This window comes from Barbus barbus (assembly GCF_936440315.1).
Source record: "Barbus barbus genome assembly, chromosome: 8".
Taxonomy (NCBI): Eukaryota; Metazoa; Chordata; class Actinopteri; order Cypriniformes; family Cyprinidae; genus Barbus; species Barbus barbus.
Window position 1 is genome coordinate 9,606,421 of NC_136736.1, and position 24,036 is coordinate 9,630,456.

General features: G+C 37.0%; 1 protein-coding gene across 2 annotated transcripts in view; it reads left to right on the forward strand.

Annotated features, from left to right (window-relative positions):
• Window positions 1–1,160: 1,160 nt before the first annotated feature.
• Window positions 1,161–24,036, forward strand: part of LOC306873453 (regulator of G-protein signaling 12-like) — a 48,254-nt gene continuing 25,378 nt past the window's right edge. For both annotated transcript variants that reach the window (XM_079422760.1, XM_079422761.1), the window contains exons 1-3: window positions 1,161–1,257; window positions 2,671–4,765; window positions 13,461–13,571. In XM_079422760.1, the coding sequence (XP_079278886.1) occupies window positions 2,810–4,765; window positions 13,461–13,571 (2,067 nt within the window). In that variant the 5' untranslated portion in view covers window positions 1,161–1,257; window positions 2,671–2,809. The remainder of the gene's footprint in view (window positions 1,258–2,670; window positions 4,766–13,460; window positions 13,572–24,036) is intronic.

Genomic DNA, 24,036 nt, shown 5'->3' on the forward strand with positions numbered 1-24,036 from the left:
TCTCAGTAGCGATCCTGTTAGACCTCAACTCAATGTTTACTTCAGCTTCTTTTATCTGAGATGCAGAACATGAAGTTAATATTTAGCTGGAGCAGCAGCATGTCCTATAAATATCACAGTACGATGCCATGATGGTCAAGCACCGGAGCTTTTTTTTTTCTTTTAATAAAAGTAACCTTTTTACTTTGTTAGCCATTTAATTAGCTCATTTATGCAAACTACAAGCTGGTAAAAAGGACAAAAATTAGTGTATTTATTTTAATGGATTGTTTTGAATGTCATAAGTCATGAAAATACTATAATATAGAAATGAATAAAAGATGTAAAATGTTCAGTTTGTTTAATTTCAGTTTTCATTTATCACATATTGTGGGGCTTTTCATCTAGTGACTCAATTTAAATCCAGCCTGTCAATTATTTTCAACTTTATATTACACAGAATGGGAGTTTTAAGGGATAAAAGAGGAGAAACACTCTTTTTTATTATCATTATAATTTTTGTAATGTGACAGTTGGGTTTTGATATGAACGTTAGATTTCGAATAACAGTCCTTCAGAGAATATGGCCCTTAAAAGTAGCCCTGAAATATTGTGATTACGGTTTTTTTTAATCATTAGTACAATTTTTTTTTTTTTTTTTTTTTTACATTTACCCATATGCTTTTAAACATTTTCTACTCCAAGGTAGGATGTTTTATGATGTGCTCAAATAATGGATTTAGATGTTTTTGAGTTTATGCTGGTAATCCTCTGAAAAGTGCAGGTTATTAACTTTCTGTGCAGAACAAATGGGGGATTCCAAGCCCAGGGCTTGTGTGTGCCTGAAATTGAATTTCACATTTATGTTTGTCAGTTCAACAGCAGCATCTGCTAATTATTAACTAAATTATTTGCTACTAATAATCTTAAAAATAAACAATATCTCTATTGATAATCCCATCTTTTATGTGTTATGGTCACTTTATACCTCTTTAAAGAACAAGAACAATTTTTTAATTATCTTAAATGGTTCAAGTGTGAACTCGGAAGGGTATATTTCTTGAGGATGAACTGAATTATAGCCCTAAATCCCATGTCACCTAAAGGAAAACCCCTTTACCGGTGATGTCCTTAAAGAAGAAGAAAAAAACAGTTTCCTCCTCCTCCTGCTTCTGCTGTCCACACACCAGCTGCCCTCTCCTTTTGTTTACTCCTTATGCAGCACTAAGGTTACCATGTCATTAAACTTCACATCAGGTTGGGACACATCCGTCACAAGTAAGAACACTTAATTACCTAATATATAACTCCGTATTATCTGTACTGTAATGCAACGATTTCTTTATTTCTTCCTCACAGGGAAGTTTTTGGGAAGTGCGGCTAATGTTAGCAATGTTACATTAGCCATGGGAAAATTTCTTGTACTTTCTGCGGATATTATAACTTTTTAGGTACAATATACTGTTATTTAACTGCATGCCGATCTATATAAGGTTATCGTTTTATAGCTTTTTACAAGCTGTGTCTCAAACATATGTTATTCTAGTCAGTATCTGGCTACTGATGCCGATAATTCAATACCGTTAGATGTTACTCACTGCCCAGCTGTTCCTCGCGAAAACCAACACCGAGGCAGCTCGGCTCTCTATCGATATTAAATATTAAATTTATCTGGAAAGTAGTAAGTATTCAGGTGTGTACGGTGGTGTTTTACTTTTAGTCGTTTTTCGCTCGTGTAGAGATGGAAGGACACCTGTAGCATAACTTTTGTGGTCAGTTGGCAAGTCTCCGTCAAACTGGGTTTGGGTCGTAGTGGAGATGATTGACAGCCATGGAAACCAATGAACGATGAGAAATGTCTACAGACTGTTCCATTGTCATGGTTACACATGTTGACGCGTGGGCATTCCAACAATGGGAAAAAAGGCGGGACTGATAGCAAGAGTGGATGAGTCTTCTTCGCATCTGTAACTTTAATAGTCTTTTAGGAAACTAAGGAAAAGATATAGATGACAAACACTATTACATTTGTGAGTTTGTCTATCCTGTCAGTGTTCTATCTTATCAGTTTCATATTTATTATTATGAAATGCTAACTTAAAAAAACAACAACACTGTCCCCCGCCTTTAAATGTATAAATATATAAATGTCCAGTAAGGCTTGTATCTTTTATTTGGTTAGCATATTGTAATTTATATATCGTTATATTTCACATACATTATATATAACATGAAGTTATGTGGGTCAGTGCCAAATGACGGCATGACTAAAATATATTTTGAAAACACATGTTCCAAGTTCTTATAAATTGAATCCTTGTTGTCATGTTGATTCCATATTTATTTATTTGTTTATCAGTCCACCACCTGGACATTTCAGATTTGAAGCCACACTAAAATAAATAAACAAGTGAAAACATGTTGATGATGGAAAATGTCAAATCAAACTTTTGGTATTTTTAAATAGATCTGGATTCAAAAATGCCTATTCTAAAATGAAGCGATAATCATGACTAAGCAGTAACAGTTACTGCAATTCTCATTGTTTTAATGAATCCCTAATAATTTAACTTGAAATGCATATTTTAATAACTGAAATTACCTGCTCACCATTTCCATATGTTTTCTCTTAAAGTGATGATTAATTTGTCAATGTATTAATTGACTTTTTTTCCTCTCTCCTTTGTGAAGGTATTGCATGAATATTCAGTCATGCACCACATTAGTGCCTTAGACTTGGGCTGTGGAGCTGGAAGGATGATATCACTAAACTCGCCATCTCTGCTTTTGTGAGCCCTAGTCAGAAGAGAGTAAAACAGGGACTGAAAGGATGTTCAGACAATCAGAGCAAGGCAGGAGGCGTGTGAATGCCCAGCCATCTGCGAGCATAAGAGGGGTGGAGGTTGCAAGGGGAAGAACAGGCTATGGCTTCACGCTATCTGGTCAGTCTCCGTGCGTGCTGAATTGCATCCTGAAGGGTAGTCCGGCTGACTACGTGGGCCTTCGCTCTGGAGATCAGATACTAAACGTGAACGACATCAATGTGTCCAGAGCGTCTCATGAGGACGTTGTCAAGCTGATTGGGCGCTGTACAGGTGTCCTACACTTGGTCATCGCTGAAGGTAGTCATAACAACGTACATCTAGACTCATGTTCAAGCGATGAAGAATTGGGGTTCCATGACCACAAGAGCCACTGGCTACGGCCAAAGATAGACTCGAAGACACTTGGCATAAACCGTGCAGAACGTGTAGTAGCAGAAATGCAGTCTGGTGGAATCTTTAACATGATCTTTGAAAATTCCAGCCACTCATCCAGCAGCTCGGAGAAGGCAGTAGCTTGTGCCTCTGCTTCTAAAACCAGGGCTCTCTCAGAGCCAGACTTCTCTTACAGTAATGCCGGCACCCGACGGAGTGATCCCAACTTGCTCACTGAAGAGGAGATGGCCAAAGTGCTCAATGATGACTCGGTGTTCGTTGATATGTTTGAACAGCAAGATGAATTTGCCCTGTTGCAAAATGCAGACTCTGCGGGTATACTCAACGTTGGGATGGTTGTGGGATACTTGGGATCTATTGAATTAGCTTCAACAAGTGCCAATTTGGAAAGTGACAGCCTGCAGGCAATTCGTGGCTGTATGCGACGTCTGCGCGCAGAACAAAAAATACACTCGTTGGTTCTGCTTAAAGTCATGCATGATTGTGTACAGCTGTGCAACGATCGAGGCACTGTTCTAGCCACTTACCCTGCAGAGAAGTTAGCATTCAGTGCCGTGTGTCCAGACGACCGCCGCTACTTTGGCCTTGTCACCATGCAAGCCACAAATGACCATGCCGTGATTCGGCACGGTGAGGAGGAGCAAGGCTTGCGTACGTCTTGTCACGTCTTTATTGTAGACCCTGAACTCTGTCATCATATGGTCCACCAAGGTGTAGCCCGACGCTTTGGCTTTGACTGCACTCCAGACCCAGATACCAGTGGCTGCTTGGAGTTCCCACCAACATCCCAGCCGCTTCTACAGTTCGTGTCGGTGCTTTACCGTGATATGGGAGAATCTATAGAGGGTATGCGAGCTCGAGCTTTCCTCGATGGTGATCTAGATGCTCAGCAGAACAACAGCACAAGCAGCAACAGTGACAGTGGCATCGGCAACTTCTTGCCAGAGGAGAAAAACAACCGAGTCCTCTTGGTTGACTTAGGCGCAAACCCTAGTCGCCATGTTCCCACAGGACTATGGGAAAACCCACCAGGACCTCGTAGCCAGAGTGTCCTTGGAGGTCTTTCACCACCGCCTCCGCCGATCTCGCATCGTAATGGCTACCGACCTGACCAGTTTGTAGATCACCTTCAGCCCCATCCACATTCCCATGGAGACCCACCTCTGCTTTCTGGCAGGCATATAAACTCCTCCTCAAGACTGGATGTGTCAGGTCTTCCTTCACGCTCCCACTATTCTGCCCATGGTAAGAAGGTGACTGGGGCATCAGGCCAGCGTTGGCTGCCAGTTCACGTCCTGAAAGACTGGCGTCAGGGGCACAGCAGTGATCAGGAGTCTTATGCAGAGTCCACAGACGGATGGTCCAGTGCTAACTGTAGCACTCTGCCACCACCCATGAGTAAAATTCCAGCCGACCGGTACCGTGCTGCAGGCGAGATCGCCTCGCAGCCTCACCGGCTCCATGTGCAGAAGGACGAGTGGGCTAAGAAGCTGTTTGGGGAGAAGAACCTACGAGAGCATCAGCAGCAATCGAACGATTGCAGAAGAATGAAAGATTCAGAGAAAAAGGTAAGACATTTTTAAGGTGCCAATTCAGGTTCTGTTTTCAAGTCTGTGAACAACTTGTTCAGGATCACAATCAGTAAGGCTACCTCATTCCAGAGGAGTTGACCACAAATTGAAATGCATTCAGAATTACAACAGTAAGTGATCCTCAGGATTAGGAAGAATTAGTAAGTAATGATTTTAAATTTGAAACAAGTGCAGTATACTGGTTAATGAGCCAGGGAATGTGTTGTTCAAACAACTGTTGTATGTGCAAAAAGTCCTTGCAGGCAAAAACTAATGTGCTTGGAATGGATATCACATTTTCCTTGTTCTTATTATCAGGCACGGCATGATCCTTTGCTTTGCTGTTTTCAATTGCACTAGGAATTTCCACCACAGAGTTTCTGCAAAAACAAAAAAAACAAAAAAGGTTCACTGATATTCAAACTCATTTTATGTTTAAAATGTGCTGTTGCTCTTATAGTTTTGCATTGTCACTCAGTAAAACTGCACAAACACTTCACTGTCAAAAAGAATTCTGTCAGGTAGGTGACATGCGTAGCCAGGCTGAAAATACCTCAGTGCCATTTGCTGCTTCAGCTGCTGCTCCTCGCTTGGAGGGAACATGTTAAAACTGACCCTGAGATGAGAAGATTGAGATACAAAGCTGGGTTTGAATCAGTCTCCCAGTGGAAAATTTTCCGTTCAAATGGCTGTGAGCTTCTGCTCTGATCTTACTGCCTTTGATGGGCCTCCAGCTGCTCAAGTTTTGGGAAGGAGATGTCAAACGACAAAATTCTGTTATCAATTCATGTTGCTCCAAACCCATATGATGTTCTTTCCTCTGTGGAACACCAAAGGAGAAGTTTAGTAGAATGTTGATGCACTCTCTTTCATAAAACGAAAGCAGTATAGGGACCAGGTGCTGTTAAACATTAAAACATTATGAAAGTAAATTGTCCTAAAACTACACTCTCAAGAAGTGTGGTTCTAAAGGGTATCAGATTAGGGTTCTTCGGTCTGTAACAATAGTAGAACCCTTTTGGTACATCATTACGTGTCTCTGTCATTTGTTTAAGTAAAAGCAATTAAATTTCTGAAGCCTATATTGTGTGAGCCCTTCACAATTTGGGAAGTACCCTCAACTGAACAGAAATGGTCGCACTTGTATTTTCAAAACTCTGACACAAAGAACTATTTCAAAAGGGTTCGTCAGGATGATATGGTTGTAAATAAAACTGTTACTATGCGTAAAGAACCTATAAAGAACCATCTTTTTTGTGTTGCGGATGACTCACAAAATGTATTCCTAGTTTTCAGAAGCCATGATACTTTGTGTTCTACACATTAAATAAAAGTCATACTGGTTTGGATTGACATGAGGATGAAATTACATTATTCTTCAGCAGACTAGTGGCTGGACAATTTTTTAAGTACTAAGGTCTCTAAAAACACAGTTTGTCAGATAAAGTAAATCCCCAGAACTGCTCCACAGGAGCCAACGGCCCCAAACAGGCCTAAAGATGTCCACAGGCCCAAAGCAATAAAACAGACAACATTGATTGAATTTCCCAGAATAGTATTGTAGCTGTTATATGCATCATCTGTGACAATAGCTTCAGGGTCTGCTAAAAGCAGTAAGCCATGTCAGACATCAATGGTCTATGTTCACTGCTTGAAGGAATTGTTTTTCAGTTCATTCTCTGCTCGTTTCATTCTAGCACTGCTTATATAATGTGGACATCAACATCAATTTTATGTTTGAATGTCTGTATAAGGAAATGTGGTATTTTTTGGATGCTGTAGCATTTAAGATTTTTCCACTAATTAATTTGAATAGTGTGACAAATTAATATTTAAAAATACAAATACTCCATGCAGTCTCTCATTTATTGAGGTTATAAAAACTGCATGCATAATGTAGTTGCTAAGGTGATTCCAGGTTGTGTTATTGATATGGGAGCATTCTAGTCGAGGGCTGTTGACACAGAGACCATGCCACGTCTGTCTCACACAGGTAGGCAGCAGCCATGACTGATGAAGAGGTGTGAGGTATTATGGCAGCATGAGTTTTAATAGTATACAGTCAACCTGAATGAGGCTGATAAATTATTAATTAATGATAGGAAAGTGTTTGAATTTGTAACTTTCTTTACTGCATTAGCTGCACAATCCCATAGGGTTCTTTTCATTATGTAAATTTCTTGTCTGTTTGTGAAATCATGAAAGAGACAAAACTTAAAATTTTCTTGGCACCCACATGGGGTCACAAGTTGATCTCTTACTCACCAACAGGCGGCACTGTTCTACTGGCTATGCGTAAGTTACAGGTCAAATACTTGTTGCAGTATAGTATGATGATTCTTTTCCAATTCAAATGATTTTTCATTAGAGATTTAAAGGTGATATGAATGGCTTGATTATAAAGCAAAATATCGGTAACACTTTATATTAAGGAACGGATAAGAGTTTTCCCCTCAATGAACTCCTAATTACTACTTATTTATAGTAAGGTAGTTGTTTGTAGTAGTTATGTTTAGGTGTAGGGTACGATAAGGGATCTAGAATATGGTCATGCAGAATAAGGCATTAAAGAATAGTTAAAAACTCTATGAATTCCTTTCTTATGTTGAACATAAAAGAAGATATTTTGAAAAATGCTGGTAATCAAATAGTTGATGGTCCCCATTGACTTCCATAGTATTTCTTTCCCTTCTATGTAAGTCAATGGGGACCAACAAATGTTTGGTTCTTCAAAATTTTTCAAAATATCTTCTTTTATGTTCAACATAAGGAAGAAACTCATAGAGGTTTGGGACGACATGAGGGTGAGTAAATGATGACAGAATTTGAACTGTATATAACATAAGTACTAATAAACAGCCAATATGCTACTAATATGCATGCTAACAAGCAACTATAGGCTAATGTTGAATATTTGTTCCCTAATTTAAAATGTTACCAAATTGTTTAACCAGTTGGCTTCATTTTATGGTTTTATTTTATTTAAATTTTTAATATTTTTTCATATACTTTATTTCACTTAATATTTACATCTATTGAACAAACATGTTTTGTTTCAAATGATTATACAATTGTTCGAAGACGAAAAGCTTAATTTTATTATTTTAGTTACATGTTTCATATTTTTTTCATTTATTATTATTATTTATTATATTTAACTTATTTACATTTATTGCACTTTTTTGTTTCAAGTGATTATACGATAGATATATTGTTCAGTGTAAAGACAAAAAGTATTTAGACACTTTCTTGTTGTCATTAATGGAATAAATGCAGGTAACGTCATACATCCACTAAAAATCAAAGCAATTGGAAATATTGTCCATCTGTATGTACTGTATACAAGAAAAACTCAGCATTTCATGTTCATATTATTTGTAAAGTACTTACAATGACTATTGATCATGTGCTAGAACAAGACATGTCAAGACTTGAGGAGAGCAGTATAGAACAGTCATCATATCAGTTATTATCCATACTGGGTATTGTTTTTGAGTATTGAGATGTTTACAGTTGTAACAGTTGGTTATATGAATACTTTTTTGCAGTGGCTGTGTTGTAATCTTATAGTGTGATGGATTATTCTACAATAGATTTTGCAGATCTCCTTCAAGCTCCTACAGAGTTTTGCAATGGGTATGAAACAGATAAACAGATAGATGTTTTTATAGTGACATTTCTTGGTATGGTTTGTCGTTCCGACATGGATGAAGTAAACAGGAAAGAAAGCTCCTCAGAGCTCCTCAAAGATAGCTCCTCCCTGATAAGTCTAAGAGGTCTATGCAGCGCACATTACGTCCCTGCTCCCCACAGGAATCCATGATGTTATCTCAACCCCACGACTGACCCAACTGCACCCTAAGAGGGGAAGAGAGAGCTAGAGAAGGAAAGTGTAAATAGTACAGTTATGGAGTGAATAAATCAATAGGTGAAACTGTCATACGAAATGATATAAAAAAGAGGACAGAATGTACTTTGAGACCTTTCAGTTTGTATATACGTACCGTTCGCTCTTTCGCAGCCTAAAAATCTTTAGACTGTGCTGATGTAAGCATAGTCATATGAGCCTCATGTTTCTATGCCTTTCCCTTCATCATTAGTCTTTTGAAGTATATAAATAAAAAATAAAAAATCCTCCTTTGATTCAAGTGCTACACACAAAACAGAGCAGTTCTTGCTAACATCTGGAAAATTTAGTATTGTTCTCCAAAACCAATGTTGACAGCTCTATGCTGCTTTTCAGCAACCATCAACAAGATTCACCCAAGGAACGTAGTTTAGTCCATGATATTTCTTTAGATTAATTCACAACGCTGTGGTGCTCAATTGCCATGGAAACCACTGGGGTGATCAAGAGGCGGTCACTCATGTCTGGCTAACCCATTCCTCTGTAACATGACCGATAGTGTTTTTATTAATGAAACCCAATATGGGTCTAGTATCCAGACACCAGGAATGAATGCAGAATTTACGATCATTCGCTGCACTACAAGAGCAAACCTTTGTGTTCGTTGAATTTTTGTTTGATTCTTTAATTTTTTTTTACAGTTCTTAACTTTCAAATCTTTTCTTTAAGGAACCTGTGTTCATATATTTCCATAGAACACATCAATTGTTCTCTCCTGATTCTATGAGCTTTCTTTTTATAGTATGTGCGTCATGTGAGTGTGTCTTTGCATGCTTGCCTTGAAATTCACATTGTGAGTGTGTGTGATTGAGAGAGATATTATGTAAATGTCCTGTCTTGTTAGCCTTAAAGAAATGTTTCACCAAAAATGAAAATTCTGTCATTGTGTAGGCCCACTCACTGTCATTCTATACAGAAAAAGCACATGAACTTAACATGTGCATTGCAATCACGTTAAAGTCGCATGTGAAATATATGAGACACATGAAACACACATGAAACATGTGGTTTTGGAACATTTTCATGGTCTAAATGTGTGAAACCCATGTGATCTATATTTGTTCATATGTGTTCACATAGGTTTCACACATTTAGACCATGAAAATATTCCAAAACCACATGTTTCATTTGTGTTTCACATGTGATTTAACGTGCTTTTTCTGTAAGGGAACTTTACAAAGAAAATTATTTGAGAAATCTTTGAAATATCCTATATTAAAAGTCAGTGGTCACCGAAACTATTCTTTTGTGTTTGCAGAAGAAAGAACATCAAACAGGTTTGGGATGAGTGAGTTAATGATGACAGAATTATCATTTTTTATTTAACTATCCTTTTAAATGCAGAGACATATGTGCATAGCTGAAGTATGTACTGCCCTGACTCTCATGTGCATGTAGTCACTTGTGTTGGCATATTTGTGTGTGTGTGCATATGTTTGTTATCACTTGATGTGTCATAATGATGAGGCTGAAGACAGAGTTCACTGCGTTTCTAGGCAACTCAGGAGGCCATTTGATTACACTGCTCTTGTCATCTGCACAATCAGCCTCTAAACTTTAGCCTATGAAAATTATCCCTCTAATCAGTCTGTTTCTCTGACCGCTTGACTGCTGATTCTCCCATCTTTCTACATTCGTCCTTCTGTTTCTCTGTCCAGCGTCACTGATGATCTTTCTGACTGCATCAGGGTTAATGCTTTTGTATTTTTTTTCTGTTGCAAGACTTTCTTTTATACCAGTTAAATGTGTAGAGAATGTGTAAATATTGTTGCTATGAGGCTTTGTTTGAGTGCTTACGGTTTAATAGAAATCAGACATACTACTTGCACCTGGTACACTAGAGAATGGGCAAAAAATCTCTTTAAAGCGATACTCCACTTGAAAATGAAAGTTCTCTCATCATTTACTTACCTTCATGCCATTCCAGATGTACAAGACTTTCTTGGACACAAAGAAAGATTTATAGAAAAATAATCCATCTATTTGAGTCTTTATAATGCAAGAGGATTCCCAGAGTTGACGCTTTGCAAAATGAACATGACGTTAATACATATGACCCCATTTGATGAATCAATGTCTTCTGGCTTGTTTGTTGGAAGCAATGTTTGTTAAAAGTGTTTATCTTATTTTTTTTTTTATATTTACATTTTTCTTACACAAGCATAATTCACTTCAGTAGACATTGATTCATCAACTGTGGTCGTTTTACGTGGATTTTGAAGCATTTTACATGTATTTTGTCTACTTTTTTCATATGGACAGAGATCTAAAAATATATGCATCTAAAGAAAGAAAGTCATGAATTTCATGACATCTGGGTTGGCATGAGGGTTAGTAAATGATTTTCACTTTAAGGTTGCCTTTTAAGGTGCATTGTTTAGTGAGTTTTTATGGTCATTTCATCTGTCGTCTGGAATTTCATGTGAATGTAAAAGATTTCCCAATGTATATAATAGGTTCAAGTTGGTCAGACAAATTTGCTGTATTCTGTGTGAGCTATGCTTTATACATCGATACACTATTGACAGTAGACCTATTTTGCATATGAAATTTTACTTAAATTTGGCTTAAAGCCAACCTAGAAACACCCTAGCAACCACCCACAGTACCTTAAAGGGTAATGCCACCCCAAAAGGAAACTTTTGTCATTAATCACTTACCCCCATGTCGTTCCAAACCCGTAAAAGCTTTGTTCGTCTTCGGAAAACAATTTAAGGTATTTTTGATGAAAACCGGGAGGCTTGTGACTGTCCCATTGACTGCTCAGCAATTAACAATGGCAAGGTCCAGAAAAGTATGAAAGACATTGCTAAAATAGTCCATTTGCCATCAGTGGTTCAACTGTAATGTTACGAAGCTACGAGAATACTTTTTGTATGCAAAGAAAACAAAAATAACTGTTTTCGGTAATCTGTTTTCATTAAAATCAATGCGTAAACAAACGTAGAAAGTGTATCCGTGTGGTGCGGCTGACACAGAATAGTGTATGCAGTTTGTGTCTAGCGGATACTCTCCAAAATCGCGATACGCTGACTCAGAGGAGATGAATTGTTGAATAAAGTCGTTATTTTAGTTTTCTTTGTTTACAAAAAGTATTCTCATAGCTTCGTAAAATTACGGTTGAACCACTGATGGCAGATGGAGTATTCTGACGATGTCTTTTCTGGGCCTTGATAGTGTTAATTGTTTAGCAGTCAATGGGACAGCCACAAGCCTCCTGGTTCTCATCCAAAATATCTTAAATTGTGTTCCTAAGACGAACTAAGCTTTTACGGGTTTGGAACGGGTAAGAGCTTAATGACAAAATTTTTATTTTTGGGTGGAGTAACCCTTTAAGATATAGTCTTAATTTGGCAATACTGTGCAGTGCAATACTAGTGGCACAAATGTCATATTTAGCTTAAATACCTTGTGTTGTTAGGAAATCCACTTTAAAAACCACTTGTGACAAAAGTATCCTTTATGCGGTTCATTTTTACACTCACACACACACACACACAACCACACACACACACACACACACACAAACAAGCGCACATTTCCCCATGTGTCTGTTCATGTGATCCTCAAACGATATCGCCAAAGGTTCCTCTCATTAGTAAATCAAACGGCGAGAGGAGAGTTGTTTACTGGTTCCTCTGTGGATTTCACACATGGAGTGGAGGAGAAATGTTGTTGTCCTTTTCAAAAATAGGGAGAGGGATACCAAAGGGCTTATCACTTCTATTTCTCAGGAGACAGTTTTGGTAGACGGTCACTATGATATGATTATGAGCTGGGATTGAGACTGTCCACCAGACTCTTGTGTTTTGTGCGCAGAACTAAGGATGGATGCAAATGTATAAGTCTGATAAATGATCATGTGTGAACTTAAAGCATTATACTTAAAAGTGATTTCAAATAAACTTTAATAATTTAAAATAACATTTGCATATGTTTTACAATGTAATTTATTTGTGATGGCAAAGTTGAATTTTCAGCAGATTTGCTAATATGCTAGCATTTAATATTTAAAAGCATTGCTTTATTTTTCACATTTCTATATTCAAAAGTTTTATATTTAAAACTTGAACCTAATAACATTTATGCAATTGTAATTATAGTGTCAATGACTTTTTATTATTTTAATCAAGACATTTCCCAGTCAGTAGTAGCCAGATGAATTTGAATAGTGCTGTCTTGATCTTGGTATTGACTCAATCTCTCCCTGCCTTGGTCTTGGTCATGTTTTGTATCAACACACTCTGGTCTTGACTTGATCTCGGTTTAGGTGGTCTTGACTACAACACTAATCTTAGTCTATTTATCAAAGAATCCAGAAATAAAATGTATCTCAGATTTTGCAAATATATTATTAAGCAGTAAAAGCTTTTTCAACATTGAACCATTATTAATAATTAAGCACCAAAGCAGCATAAAATATTTTTGAAGGATCATGTGACACTGAAGACTGTGTTGCCATCAAATAAATTACTTTTAAAAATATATTCAAATAGAAGAGTTATTTTAAACTGTAATAATATTTTACAATACTACTGGTTTTACTGTAATAAAATCCTAATAAAATCTTAATTATTCCAAACTATTTGCTGGCTATACTTAGCAAAAAAATCTTATCCTAATTCCCAGACATTTCTGGGGGGACACATGGTTGCACATGGTTTGCCAGTGCAAGGACGATGGAACGTTTAATGAGTTGCAATACACATTGCATCATAAGGACTTCTGCAAAATTTTGTTTGGTCTTGTCTATGTTACTAATGTCTTTCTCTCTGTTTCTCACAGGGTGGAAGATTTAAAGGCATCATTATGGGCTTTCCTCAGCGTTCCTCCGGCAGACGATCTTTTGGACGTTCCAAGCGTCTCAGTATGGCTCGCTCACTTGATGACCTTGAGGTAAGGTTCCCCAAATGCTCTTTTTTTCTCCTCAGGAAGATGTCCCTACTTTTCAGTCTCTGTCTCTCTCGCATTCTCACTTCTCAGTATTCTGATCCTATCACTCGGGGGGCTGGGAATGATTACATAAGGAATGAGTGATCTACGCAGTAATTCAGAGACATGCATGCACACTGAAACAAACAAACACAAGCAACCTCTGGAGTACATGAACTCTAGGGCCCTTATTCACAAAACGACAGCTCTGTGCCTGTAGAGCAGATTTGACACCTCAGCGAGGGTATTCTAGTGTATTAATGGCAGTGGTCACACTCACACATGTGAGTTTAATTTTAGACCCTGCAGTCAAAGAGATAGAGTGCATCCACGTGTCGTGTGATGCTCGCAAAGTGTGGTGACGGCAGATTGCCATGGCAACGGAGGAGATGGTGAAACATAGATGGTGTAATTTTCAGATGGAAGAGCTCGGGGGCACAAAAAAACTGACATCACATCTCAGTCTGTCCTAATAGCCAGCATGCCAGCGCTTATTATAGTTTTATCTATTTTTTGTTGTTGTGAGTAATTAGAGGCTTAATTTGGAACAATAAAGCTGAAGTGTTTTTTTTACATATTTTCTCCTTAATTTGTGCATATTTTCTCCTTAATTTATGCAGACAACAATAAGTGAAGCATTCTTGTGTTGTTGTTGTTTTTGTTTTTTGTGAAAAGTGTGTGAACACTGTGGATCTGTGTTGGTATGAAAACATTGCTTGACAAATAGTAGCGATTTGGCAACCTGTTTGAAAAATCATTATATTTAAAATGTTAGTGGTTCAGAAATTACACACTTTCATTTTAACTTATTTTAAATGAACATCAATCTGTGCTTAACATTTACAAAGTAATCCATTATCAAACTAAAGTCCTCCTTGGTATAGCATGAAGACTGAGTACAAGGAATGGGTTTCTACCCAGAAAATCTTTGTTCTGGACCCATGAATTTAACCCCTAAATATTTAACTTATTCCGCTCCACTCCTAAATCATGGAGGTTGATGGTAGACATGACCAACAATAAAATAGCCAAAACTAATCACATTGACTTAAACACTTAATGAGGGGCCATAGCTATATCATCGCCAAAATCTTGGGTTCAGAAAAGGCACATTTACATTTATGCAATTGCCAGATGCTTTTGTGGAAAACCACCGACATTGCATTCAAGATATTTTATAATTAGTTTATGTATTCCCTGGGAATAAACCCATGAATTTGTCATGGCCAGTGCTATGTAAATGCATTGTAGGTAGCTTTATATAAATCCCTTTTCCATATGCATATGTAAACATCTAGTTAAAACTGTAACAATTTATAATACAGCTCGTATTTGAAAAAAGTCTCTTATGCAAAGTTGAATTTTTAGCATCCTTACTCCAGTCTTGAGTATCACATGATCCTTCAGAAATCATTCTAATATGCTGATTTGCTGCTCAGTAAAAATTTCTTCTAATTATTATTTTTCAAAATGTTTTTCTTACTACTTTTACAAGATTTTTTTACAGAAGAATAGAATGTCCAAAGGAACGTATAATGATAATAATAATAATAATTATTATTATTATTATAAAAAACTGACCCTGAACTTGTATAAAGTAACATACATTTTCCAATTAAATAATTATCATTTAAAAATGCCCCCCCCCCCCACCCCCCAAAAAAAATCTACTCTGGGTTTCTGAGTGTAATCAGTTCTTTTCAAAGACTAGGGTTAATGTGGCCCCTCCCACTCCTATACCTTTGTCCACTATTATAAATGATAAATGATCAGTCAATAATAAGTAACTGATCCCAGAAAACTGTTACTCTTTTGGACTTGTTTAAGTGTTAATTTCATGATCAAAACTTTGCTCTTTTAAAGAGCAGGAATCCCTCTTTACCAGCTGAGGTACATAACATGAAAATGAGTGTCCGTGCCACTCTGACGGGACAGTCACACTGTTGATCAGGCATGATAAGATAAAAGAATGAAACGCTTCCTCCAGTTAGTGGCTGGAACAAACACTCGCCTGATTGCATAAAGAGGGTTGTATTGAGTGAAGAAGAGAGAAAACAACTGTCTTAAGCTCTTAAAAGCAGGATGTTTATCATCTGCACTGTACAAATGCTAAGAAAAGCCTTGATAGTTAATACAGAAACTGTGACAATGCTATAGCTTAAAAAGAAGGTTAAATGCGACTGTTTTATATTTTTTCCTCATGCTTCCATTATTTTCTTGTAGTCTGTCTCTCATTAGGTTTCCTCTCATCTCTTTACCTCATCTTCCGGATGCTGCTTCTCTTTTCTCAGAGCTGCACATATGCAGAGTGGCGGCACTTGTGTGTGAACAGACCTCGCTTTGTGAAGCAGCACAGTAATTAGTGTGTGTGTGTGTGTGTGTGTGTGTGTGTGTGTGTGCTAATGAGCATTGAGCAGCATTCTTCTCGTTAGCAGGGATTTTGCTACGAACTCACACACTCTCTGCAGTGAGGCATGAACGTGCATACGCACTCGTAAATTACATGCTAATTGAATACTGTCCTTAAATGCTGTGACATACACTCTCAAGCTCTGAGATGAACATACACAAACAACATCAGGAAAGGAACTAATTACCGGCTTTTCCAGAACACACACACATTTCCTCTGGCTGGCCTATCATGTAAGAGAAAGCGAGCAATGCAGTGATCTTGTCAGCGTGTGTTTACCCGGTGAGATGTCATTTCTCTTCATGCCCACAGACACTGTGTGACATCACGCCAGCCTTTCCAGCCTTCAGTTTGCTCACTGAGCCAACAGATTCCACCCCCCATTCAAAACTGATCGTGACTATCATTCAAAGTCACGAATACGATTTATTTTTACTGGGATAATTTAAGCTGAATGGCACTCCGGAGACTGACTTCTTCATAAACACAGACCGCTGAAATAAACTTGAAATACACACATTTGGTCTTATATTTTTTAAAATTCCTTGTTTTTATTGTTGTGATTATATATTTTTTTTAATGATTATCTTACTTCCTTTTACGTAAAGCACTTTGAATGCCACCATTTAGAGCAGGGACTTTTTTTTTTTGGACTCCAAGGCCCCCATTGTTCACAACAATATTCGAAGGCCAGACACTCCTAGTTTCTGTAAATTAACTTTCAGTAGATTTTAAGAACTGAAGGTTTTTAAAGGTTCCCACTTTTTTTTAAGCAATGGATTTAAATGGCTTTTCCAGTACTTTGTGATTTACCGGATAATAAATAAAGATGAAATATTAAAAAGAAACTCAGTTTTTACCTAATACAATATTTTTAAGATTGGCATGGCAATACATACATACATGTGTGTAAATATATAAGAAACAACGGCCGCCAATGCCCTTGCGCTCACATCTCCGAAAATGTCAAAGCAAATTATCATTATCATTATTTACGAACCACATATTTGAAGTCTAAACAAGTTCATACTCCGCAAATAATACCGCAAGCAGAGTGATACAAAATGGTGAAATGGTTCTGTTATGCTTGGGATCAAAAGTTCTGTTATCACTAGAATATCGCACTCCTCTCAGCCAATCAGATTCGAGGACCAGAAAGAATAAATGAATAAATAAATATATAAATTAAGATTTTTCCAGATCTAGAAATCACACTTTTCAAAATAGGCTACACCCCTTTTTCCAAAAAATTAATAACCCTAGTTCTTCAAAGAAAAACGTTTCTGGCAAGGAAATGTTTTGCTTTTTAGATGTTTTAGCTTATTTTAATGCTTATTTGGTCTTATTTTAAATTATCAGTTTGCTGAGGCCCCCTAATGGTCCCTGGCCCCCTGGTTGAGAACCACTAGTAAACAGTAGGGACAACTTTTTACACTTCAAACTAAACACTTTCAAAAAGTTGTTTCAACTTAAAATAATTTGTTACCCCCGCTGACTTAAAACTTTAGTTTAGTCAACTTGAAATTTTAAGATACTCAATGTTAATTTAAGGGACAACTGGAATATTTTAGTTGACTAAACTAAAAATTTTAAGTCAGCGGGTAACACATTATTTTAACAATTTTTTTTTTTTTTTTTTACAGCAGTTAGCTACAGCCCCCAAATTCAACATTCAAGAAGTGCAGATATTTGCCCCAAACACAATGAAATGCTTGATGACACACAATATTTCATAAATAGGCTTCTTATCACTGTAACAAGTGATAAGTTGACTTAACTTTAAAAAAAAAATTAAATTAAATTTTTTTTTTATTAATAATAAAAAAGTATAAGTTAAGTGAATTGTCAATTGTCACTTAACTTTTTTTTTCGTTATTATTTACTTAATAATTTTAAGGCCTAAATTTTTTTAAGTTAAGTCAGCGACACTTTTTACAGTGTATTTCTGATGTGCTACAGTACATTTTGTCATGAATATCTGTTTCAACTCATTACAGTGCATAAGTAACAAGGGTTGTGAATGCCATTTTACACCGTCTCAGACTTTTTGAATAAACTGACCAGTTTACTGATTTAAACAGATTTGAACAATCATGATTATGTAAGTAATGTTTTTAGATTGCATGCTTGCAATAAAATTGGCATAATAGGATATGTTGTATGCTGGCTTGAGTATGAGCTGTATGAGTAATTGGATCAGCGCTGTATGTTCAAAGTAATGCGCTGAATGATTGCAAAAACCGTCGATTTCTTCTGAATCACTTTGAGAGTCTAGAGACGATTGCAGCATACATGAAGTCAAGCATGTGCGAAAACAACTTGATGGTTATCATCATAAAAGCAGATGCTGTTTAGTCATTATTTGAATCCTTTAAATTAGAATCATAGAGCAAAAAATAATAATTCTGAAAATTAAAACCTAAATACTGATTTTGTTATGCTAAATAAATATTAATGACACAGCACTGGAAAATAACTTCCTGTAGTTGAAAAGCTTGATTAGAAAACAAGGAATCCTAATAATTGTCCAACCCAGAAGAAATATGTCTCAACTCTCATTCGTTTAACTGCCTTATTTTGAATAGTTTCTCAGAATCACATGTTTGTTTCTGGTTGTATTTCTATATGCATGCGTTAAAATGTCCGTCTATTATCTATGTGTCCAAGTGAATGTATTATCTCATGTTATAGGGCATTTTATAATCAAAAGCAGGAGCAATACAATGCATTTTTAACTCTCTGAGGCTGCTGGCTACAGAAGCCATATGCATTCATCTGTACATAGCTTCACATCAGTCACAAATTCTGAGTGATTTATTATAGTGAAAATTCTACTTTTACTTCCGGGTTCAAAAAACAGACCCCATGGATTCTTAAACACTGCTTACAGAGAGAACAGAGTTGGGACTTGTTGAAGAATGTAGCCCTTCATACCACGTTTAGGTTTAATAGTGTCTGTCAAACAAGACAGATCCACTCACAAACACAATGAGAAGGACAATTCAATGTTCCTGATACTTTTTATTGTACACATTGACTGCAATTATACACACACTGAAATAAACACATGCCAGGAAGCTGAACCCCCTTAATTGTTCAAACACACACACACACACACACATTCATTCTGATTCTTTCACGCTCCCTTCTTTAAGCAGATGCTGTGCTCCAGGCATACTAAGTAGGTGACACAAGGCATTGTGTAAATAACATGAAGAATCCCACTGTGAAGCACTTACATCTCAGTGCATGTGTGACTGTTTCTCACGCCTCTGTGAAGTATATGAGTGTGAACGCACAAGCAGACACACTCACTCACTCCCACTTACGAGCGTGTCTCTGCATCTCTGTCTGTGAGCCCTGGGCTCTGTGGGCAGAATAGGAATTAAAGCGGGGTGGGTGGAAAGACAGAGAGAGAGAGAGAGAGAGAGAGAATCAAACAACACAAGACGCAGAGATAGTGACAGGGACAGACTATGAATACGGACTCACACACGCTGTATTGGACGCAGCCAGTGGATGGATGTGTTTACAGAGCGTGGAGTCATTTAATGGGCGACTGTGGAGCCTAACACTGCCATACATGGAGCCAACTTTGAGCGTCAATACTGATGGAGTGAGTACCTGTACATGAACATTTGAACGGGATAGTGTGCTTGTTTGATCTGTCAAGTCGTGTCGTGTTGTGTTTAGAAGCAGAGTGCTTTAGTTGAGGTGGGGGTTGTGGATGCACTCCGACAGTTTTCTAGTGCTGGAGTCTGTGTCTGCTGTTAATATTTAAGAGTGTAGTTGTGATCACAAAGCGCTGTTTGGATATTAACACCGCTTGCACAAGTACTTGTGTGATCTTGCTTTGGAATGCAGGTCCATGTCTGTTGAAATCTCAAATTAGTTTAAAAACTGTGCAGATGGACGGGTTATCAAGTGAATTTGCATCTTATATACTCATTTGATGCCATTAATTTGCAGGTTTATGCTTTAAATATATTTTTAATTATCTATTTTTATGGCAAAATTAGCAAGAGGAAAGATATTTATATATGTAATTATGTAATTTACCTTTTATGGTTTGATCACGAATCATCTTGCATATCCTAATCATGTGACCGGATTTGTCCAATCAGGTGTTATTTAATTCTTATGAGCTCCTGATGAAAGATTTCTGTATCTGTCATTCTTTTTTTTTTTTCTTTGAGCATCATTGGAGGTTTTCTGTGCTTAGCTATGAATTTAAATCAACTTCGTCTTCAATCTCAAGTGTCTCGTGACTTGCATGAGTGCGTTATAATTTGTATTCTTGAAATTGTGCAGGCTTTAGACAACAAACATTTCATATGAAGTAAAGCTGCACTTGCCTTTAGGAAAGAACACAAATCGTTAAAAGTTAAAATGAAACAAATACTTTTGAGTAAATTCATTCGGTTTTGGAAATGTATGTGTGTAGTAATGTATGGTCATGCTGATTTGTAGTTCTGAGCTCCTTAAGCCCCCACCCTTTTTTTGGGAGAAAAGCATTTCGCCTGAAAATTAGAATAGAAATTTATTTGATTTTCTTTTTTGTTTGTTTTCTCTTTACTATTTCCTTAGAAAAAAATAACTTCTAAATTACGCTAAATATCATTCAGATGTATCTTGGAATCCTTGTAATGTACATGCAGACATTATATGTTATATTATATAAAGGGTTTTTAATTTATGTATTTATATTTAATTCATAAGATTAACATTTTGTGTGTGTGTGTGAGTGAGTGAGTGTGTTTGTGCTTGTGTTGGAAGATACAGCAGATGGCAGTATTGAGACAAGTTGGTCTTTTATTGAAGAAATCAGCTAGGACTGACATCCTATGTTTGTTCCTTCTCTCTGTGTACTTTATGTAAATAAGTATGTTTACATAATGTATTGTTCAACGGTGTCACCATCATCCATGCTATTGATTATTCTACTTATCACTCTTCTATGTATCTCTCTTTTCATGTTTTGCAGTGTTAATCAGTCTTGTTATACATTATATACTGTGCTGACAGACTTTATTGTAGTTGTAGGACTTTGTTGGACTGTCTTGCTCTGGTTTCAGAGTACTAGATCAATTTGACATTATATAATATGTGTATATATACAGTGCCCTCCAAAAGTATTGGAACAGTAAAGACAAAATTGTTCTGTTGGCTGTGGAGTCAAGACATTTACAAATATGAATAAAAGATGAATATGAGACAAAACTACAGAATGTCACATTTTATTATTGGGTGATTCAACACCGATGTTTTACCATCTAAGAAGTTCAGCACTTTTAGAGTTTCATCCCTCTATCTGATGTGAACATAAGTACCGGAACAGTTGCCTCACAGGTCTTTCTAAGTGATCAGCTGTGTCCTGTTGCATTAATTCTTCAGATATTAAAAGCAGGGAATGTGTCGTATCAGTTATATCCATTACTTCTGTATTCTGAATCTTGCATTCGATGATGACGCACACAGACCAGGATGAAGACGAGGGAGCTGACTTTGAGAGAAAAGCAATAAATTTGGATGCTAAAACAAAAGAGGAAGTCAGTTAAAGCTCTAGCAAAAACAAAGGGCATGGAGAAATCAAGAGTTTGGAAACCACCAGCGACACCAGCAACCAACAACGACCTGATCGGCTGAGAAAACAACAGTACAAATCATAAAAGCTGTGAAAATGAATCGTAAAAGACATGTCTGAAAAATCCCCAACAACTTCCAGAAAGCTGGGGTGATGCTCTGACAATCTACTGTCCTCAGGAGACTTTGACACAGAATTACAGATGCTACACAGCAAGATGCAAACCTCTGACCAGCACCAAAAATAGAAAGGCAAGATTAGAGTTTGCAAAAAAGCACAAAGATGAGCCAGAAGAGTTTTGAAACTGTGTTTATGGACTGATGAGACAAAGATGAACCTTTAGCTAAGTGATGGGAAAGCAAAAATGTTGAGAAAAAAATGGAACTGCAATGATCCCAAGCATACAGCCTCATCTGTAAAGCATGGTGGTGGTGGTGTCATGGCACGGGCATGCATGGCTGCCTCTGGAACAGGCCCTCTCAACTTTACTGATGACTTAATGTATGATGACAGTAGCAGAATGAATTTGGAAGGATACAAAACCATCTTGGCTACCAATATTCAAGAAAATGCCACCAGATTCATTGGGAAGTGCTTCATATTGCATCAGGACAATGACCCAAAACACCCTGCCAGTTCAGTCAAGGAATTTATGAGGGCAAAGAAATGGAAAGTCTTAGATTGCCCAAGTCAATCTCCAGATTTAAATCCTATCGAACATGAATTTCACCAGCTGGAGAGGAGAGTAAAGGCAGAAACTCCCCAAAACAAGCAACAATTGGAATTGGCTGCATTAAAGGCTGGAAAAAATTTCAAAGGATGAGACCCAGAGTCTGGTGATGTCTATGGGTCACAGACTCACTGCTGTGATTGTGCGCAAGGGATCTGCAACTAAATAATAGCTTTTAATCTTTTATGTCTGCCTTATGTTTAACTGTCCCAGTCCTTATGCTCACATCAATGAGTGGGATGAACTCTAAAAGCGCTGTTCTTTTTATTTGATAAAACATATGTGTTGAAACAGCTAATAATAAAATGTGACATTCTGTAGTTTTGTCTCATATTCATCTTTTAATCATATTTGCAAATGTCTTGACTCCACAGCTAACAGAGCAATTTTGTCTTTACTGTTCCAATACTTATGGAGGGCACTGTATATGTGTAATGTAATATATATAATAATACGATATGATTACGTTATACCCTTTGTTTCTTATCAGTCATTAACATTCCGAGATAAGATGTCTTTCTGTACAGAGTTGCATCTGTTTGCCAGCTCGCTTAGCTCACATAAGCTCCATTGCTCTTGGTTCGAGAGGGAAGAGAGAACCACTGTTAATGCCTTCATGCCCACTGGGAACAAGCAGAGAGGACAGTCATGAGAACCCAACAGGAATGTGGATCTGCATTCAAATGACTTGAGATTTGACTCAGTATTATGCATTGGTTTTCTCTTGAGAGCACCAGGACTTCCCCTGATTCAGAGAGTTAATCCCCATCTGTAATGTGTGCCACAGCCCTGGAGTGGAGATCTGGGCCAAGCCATGCATTTGAATATGAACTTGCAGAGCTGTCAGAGGTGATCTGAAACATATTTCTGCTCTCTGCTCAAACTCTCAGAACTTCGTCATTCACAAATGTGAAATGAGCTGATTGACAACTTGTTCAAAGCAATCAACATTAGTTTTTCACAATACGTTAATTTTGTTTGTTTGGATTTAGTGACATATATAAACGACTGAAACCGTTTTTTTTGTTTATTAATTATTATTATTTTTCTTTTTTTATTTGCTGCACAATTCTGTATAAATTGCAAATCACAATTTTTTTTATATCATGATTCTGAACTTGACAAAATAATGTGTGACAAAACATTATTGCTGCAGTCTATTTAAAAGTGTTTAATTAATTTGAAGGAATAATTAAACATTTTAATATATATGTATTTAAAATATATTAATACTCATTTTTAACATTAAAATTATGAAAAAGTAGTTTGAGTCTTAAAGGGGTTTGTTGCATCCAGTGGGGACATAATTACTGATTATAATGACTTAGGCCGTGTTCACACTTGGCGTCTTTTTCGAAGCTGCCGGCGTCTGTTTTACATTATAATCCTATGGAGTAAACCGTGTTTTCAAAAAAGTCCTGAGCGCTTTTTAAAAACGCCACCGCCGGCGTCTTTTTCTACAGCTCATAGCGTTTTTTCGAGTTGAAAAAATTTCTACTTTTCTGAAAAAAACGCCCTACGTCAAGCGCCTTTTTGACAGCTGACCAATGACAAGCTAGTAGCGAGATCTGTCGTTTCCATAACAACAAGAATAAAATTGGAGAAGGTGCCGGTAGATAGACTGCTCGTACTAGTTTCGGAGCACAAGGAGCTGTATGATATGAGCACAAAACTCTATCATAATATTGGTTCCTTCCCCGTATAA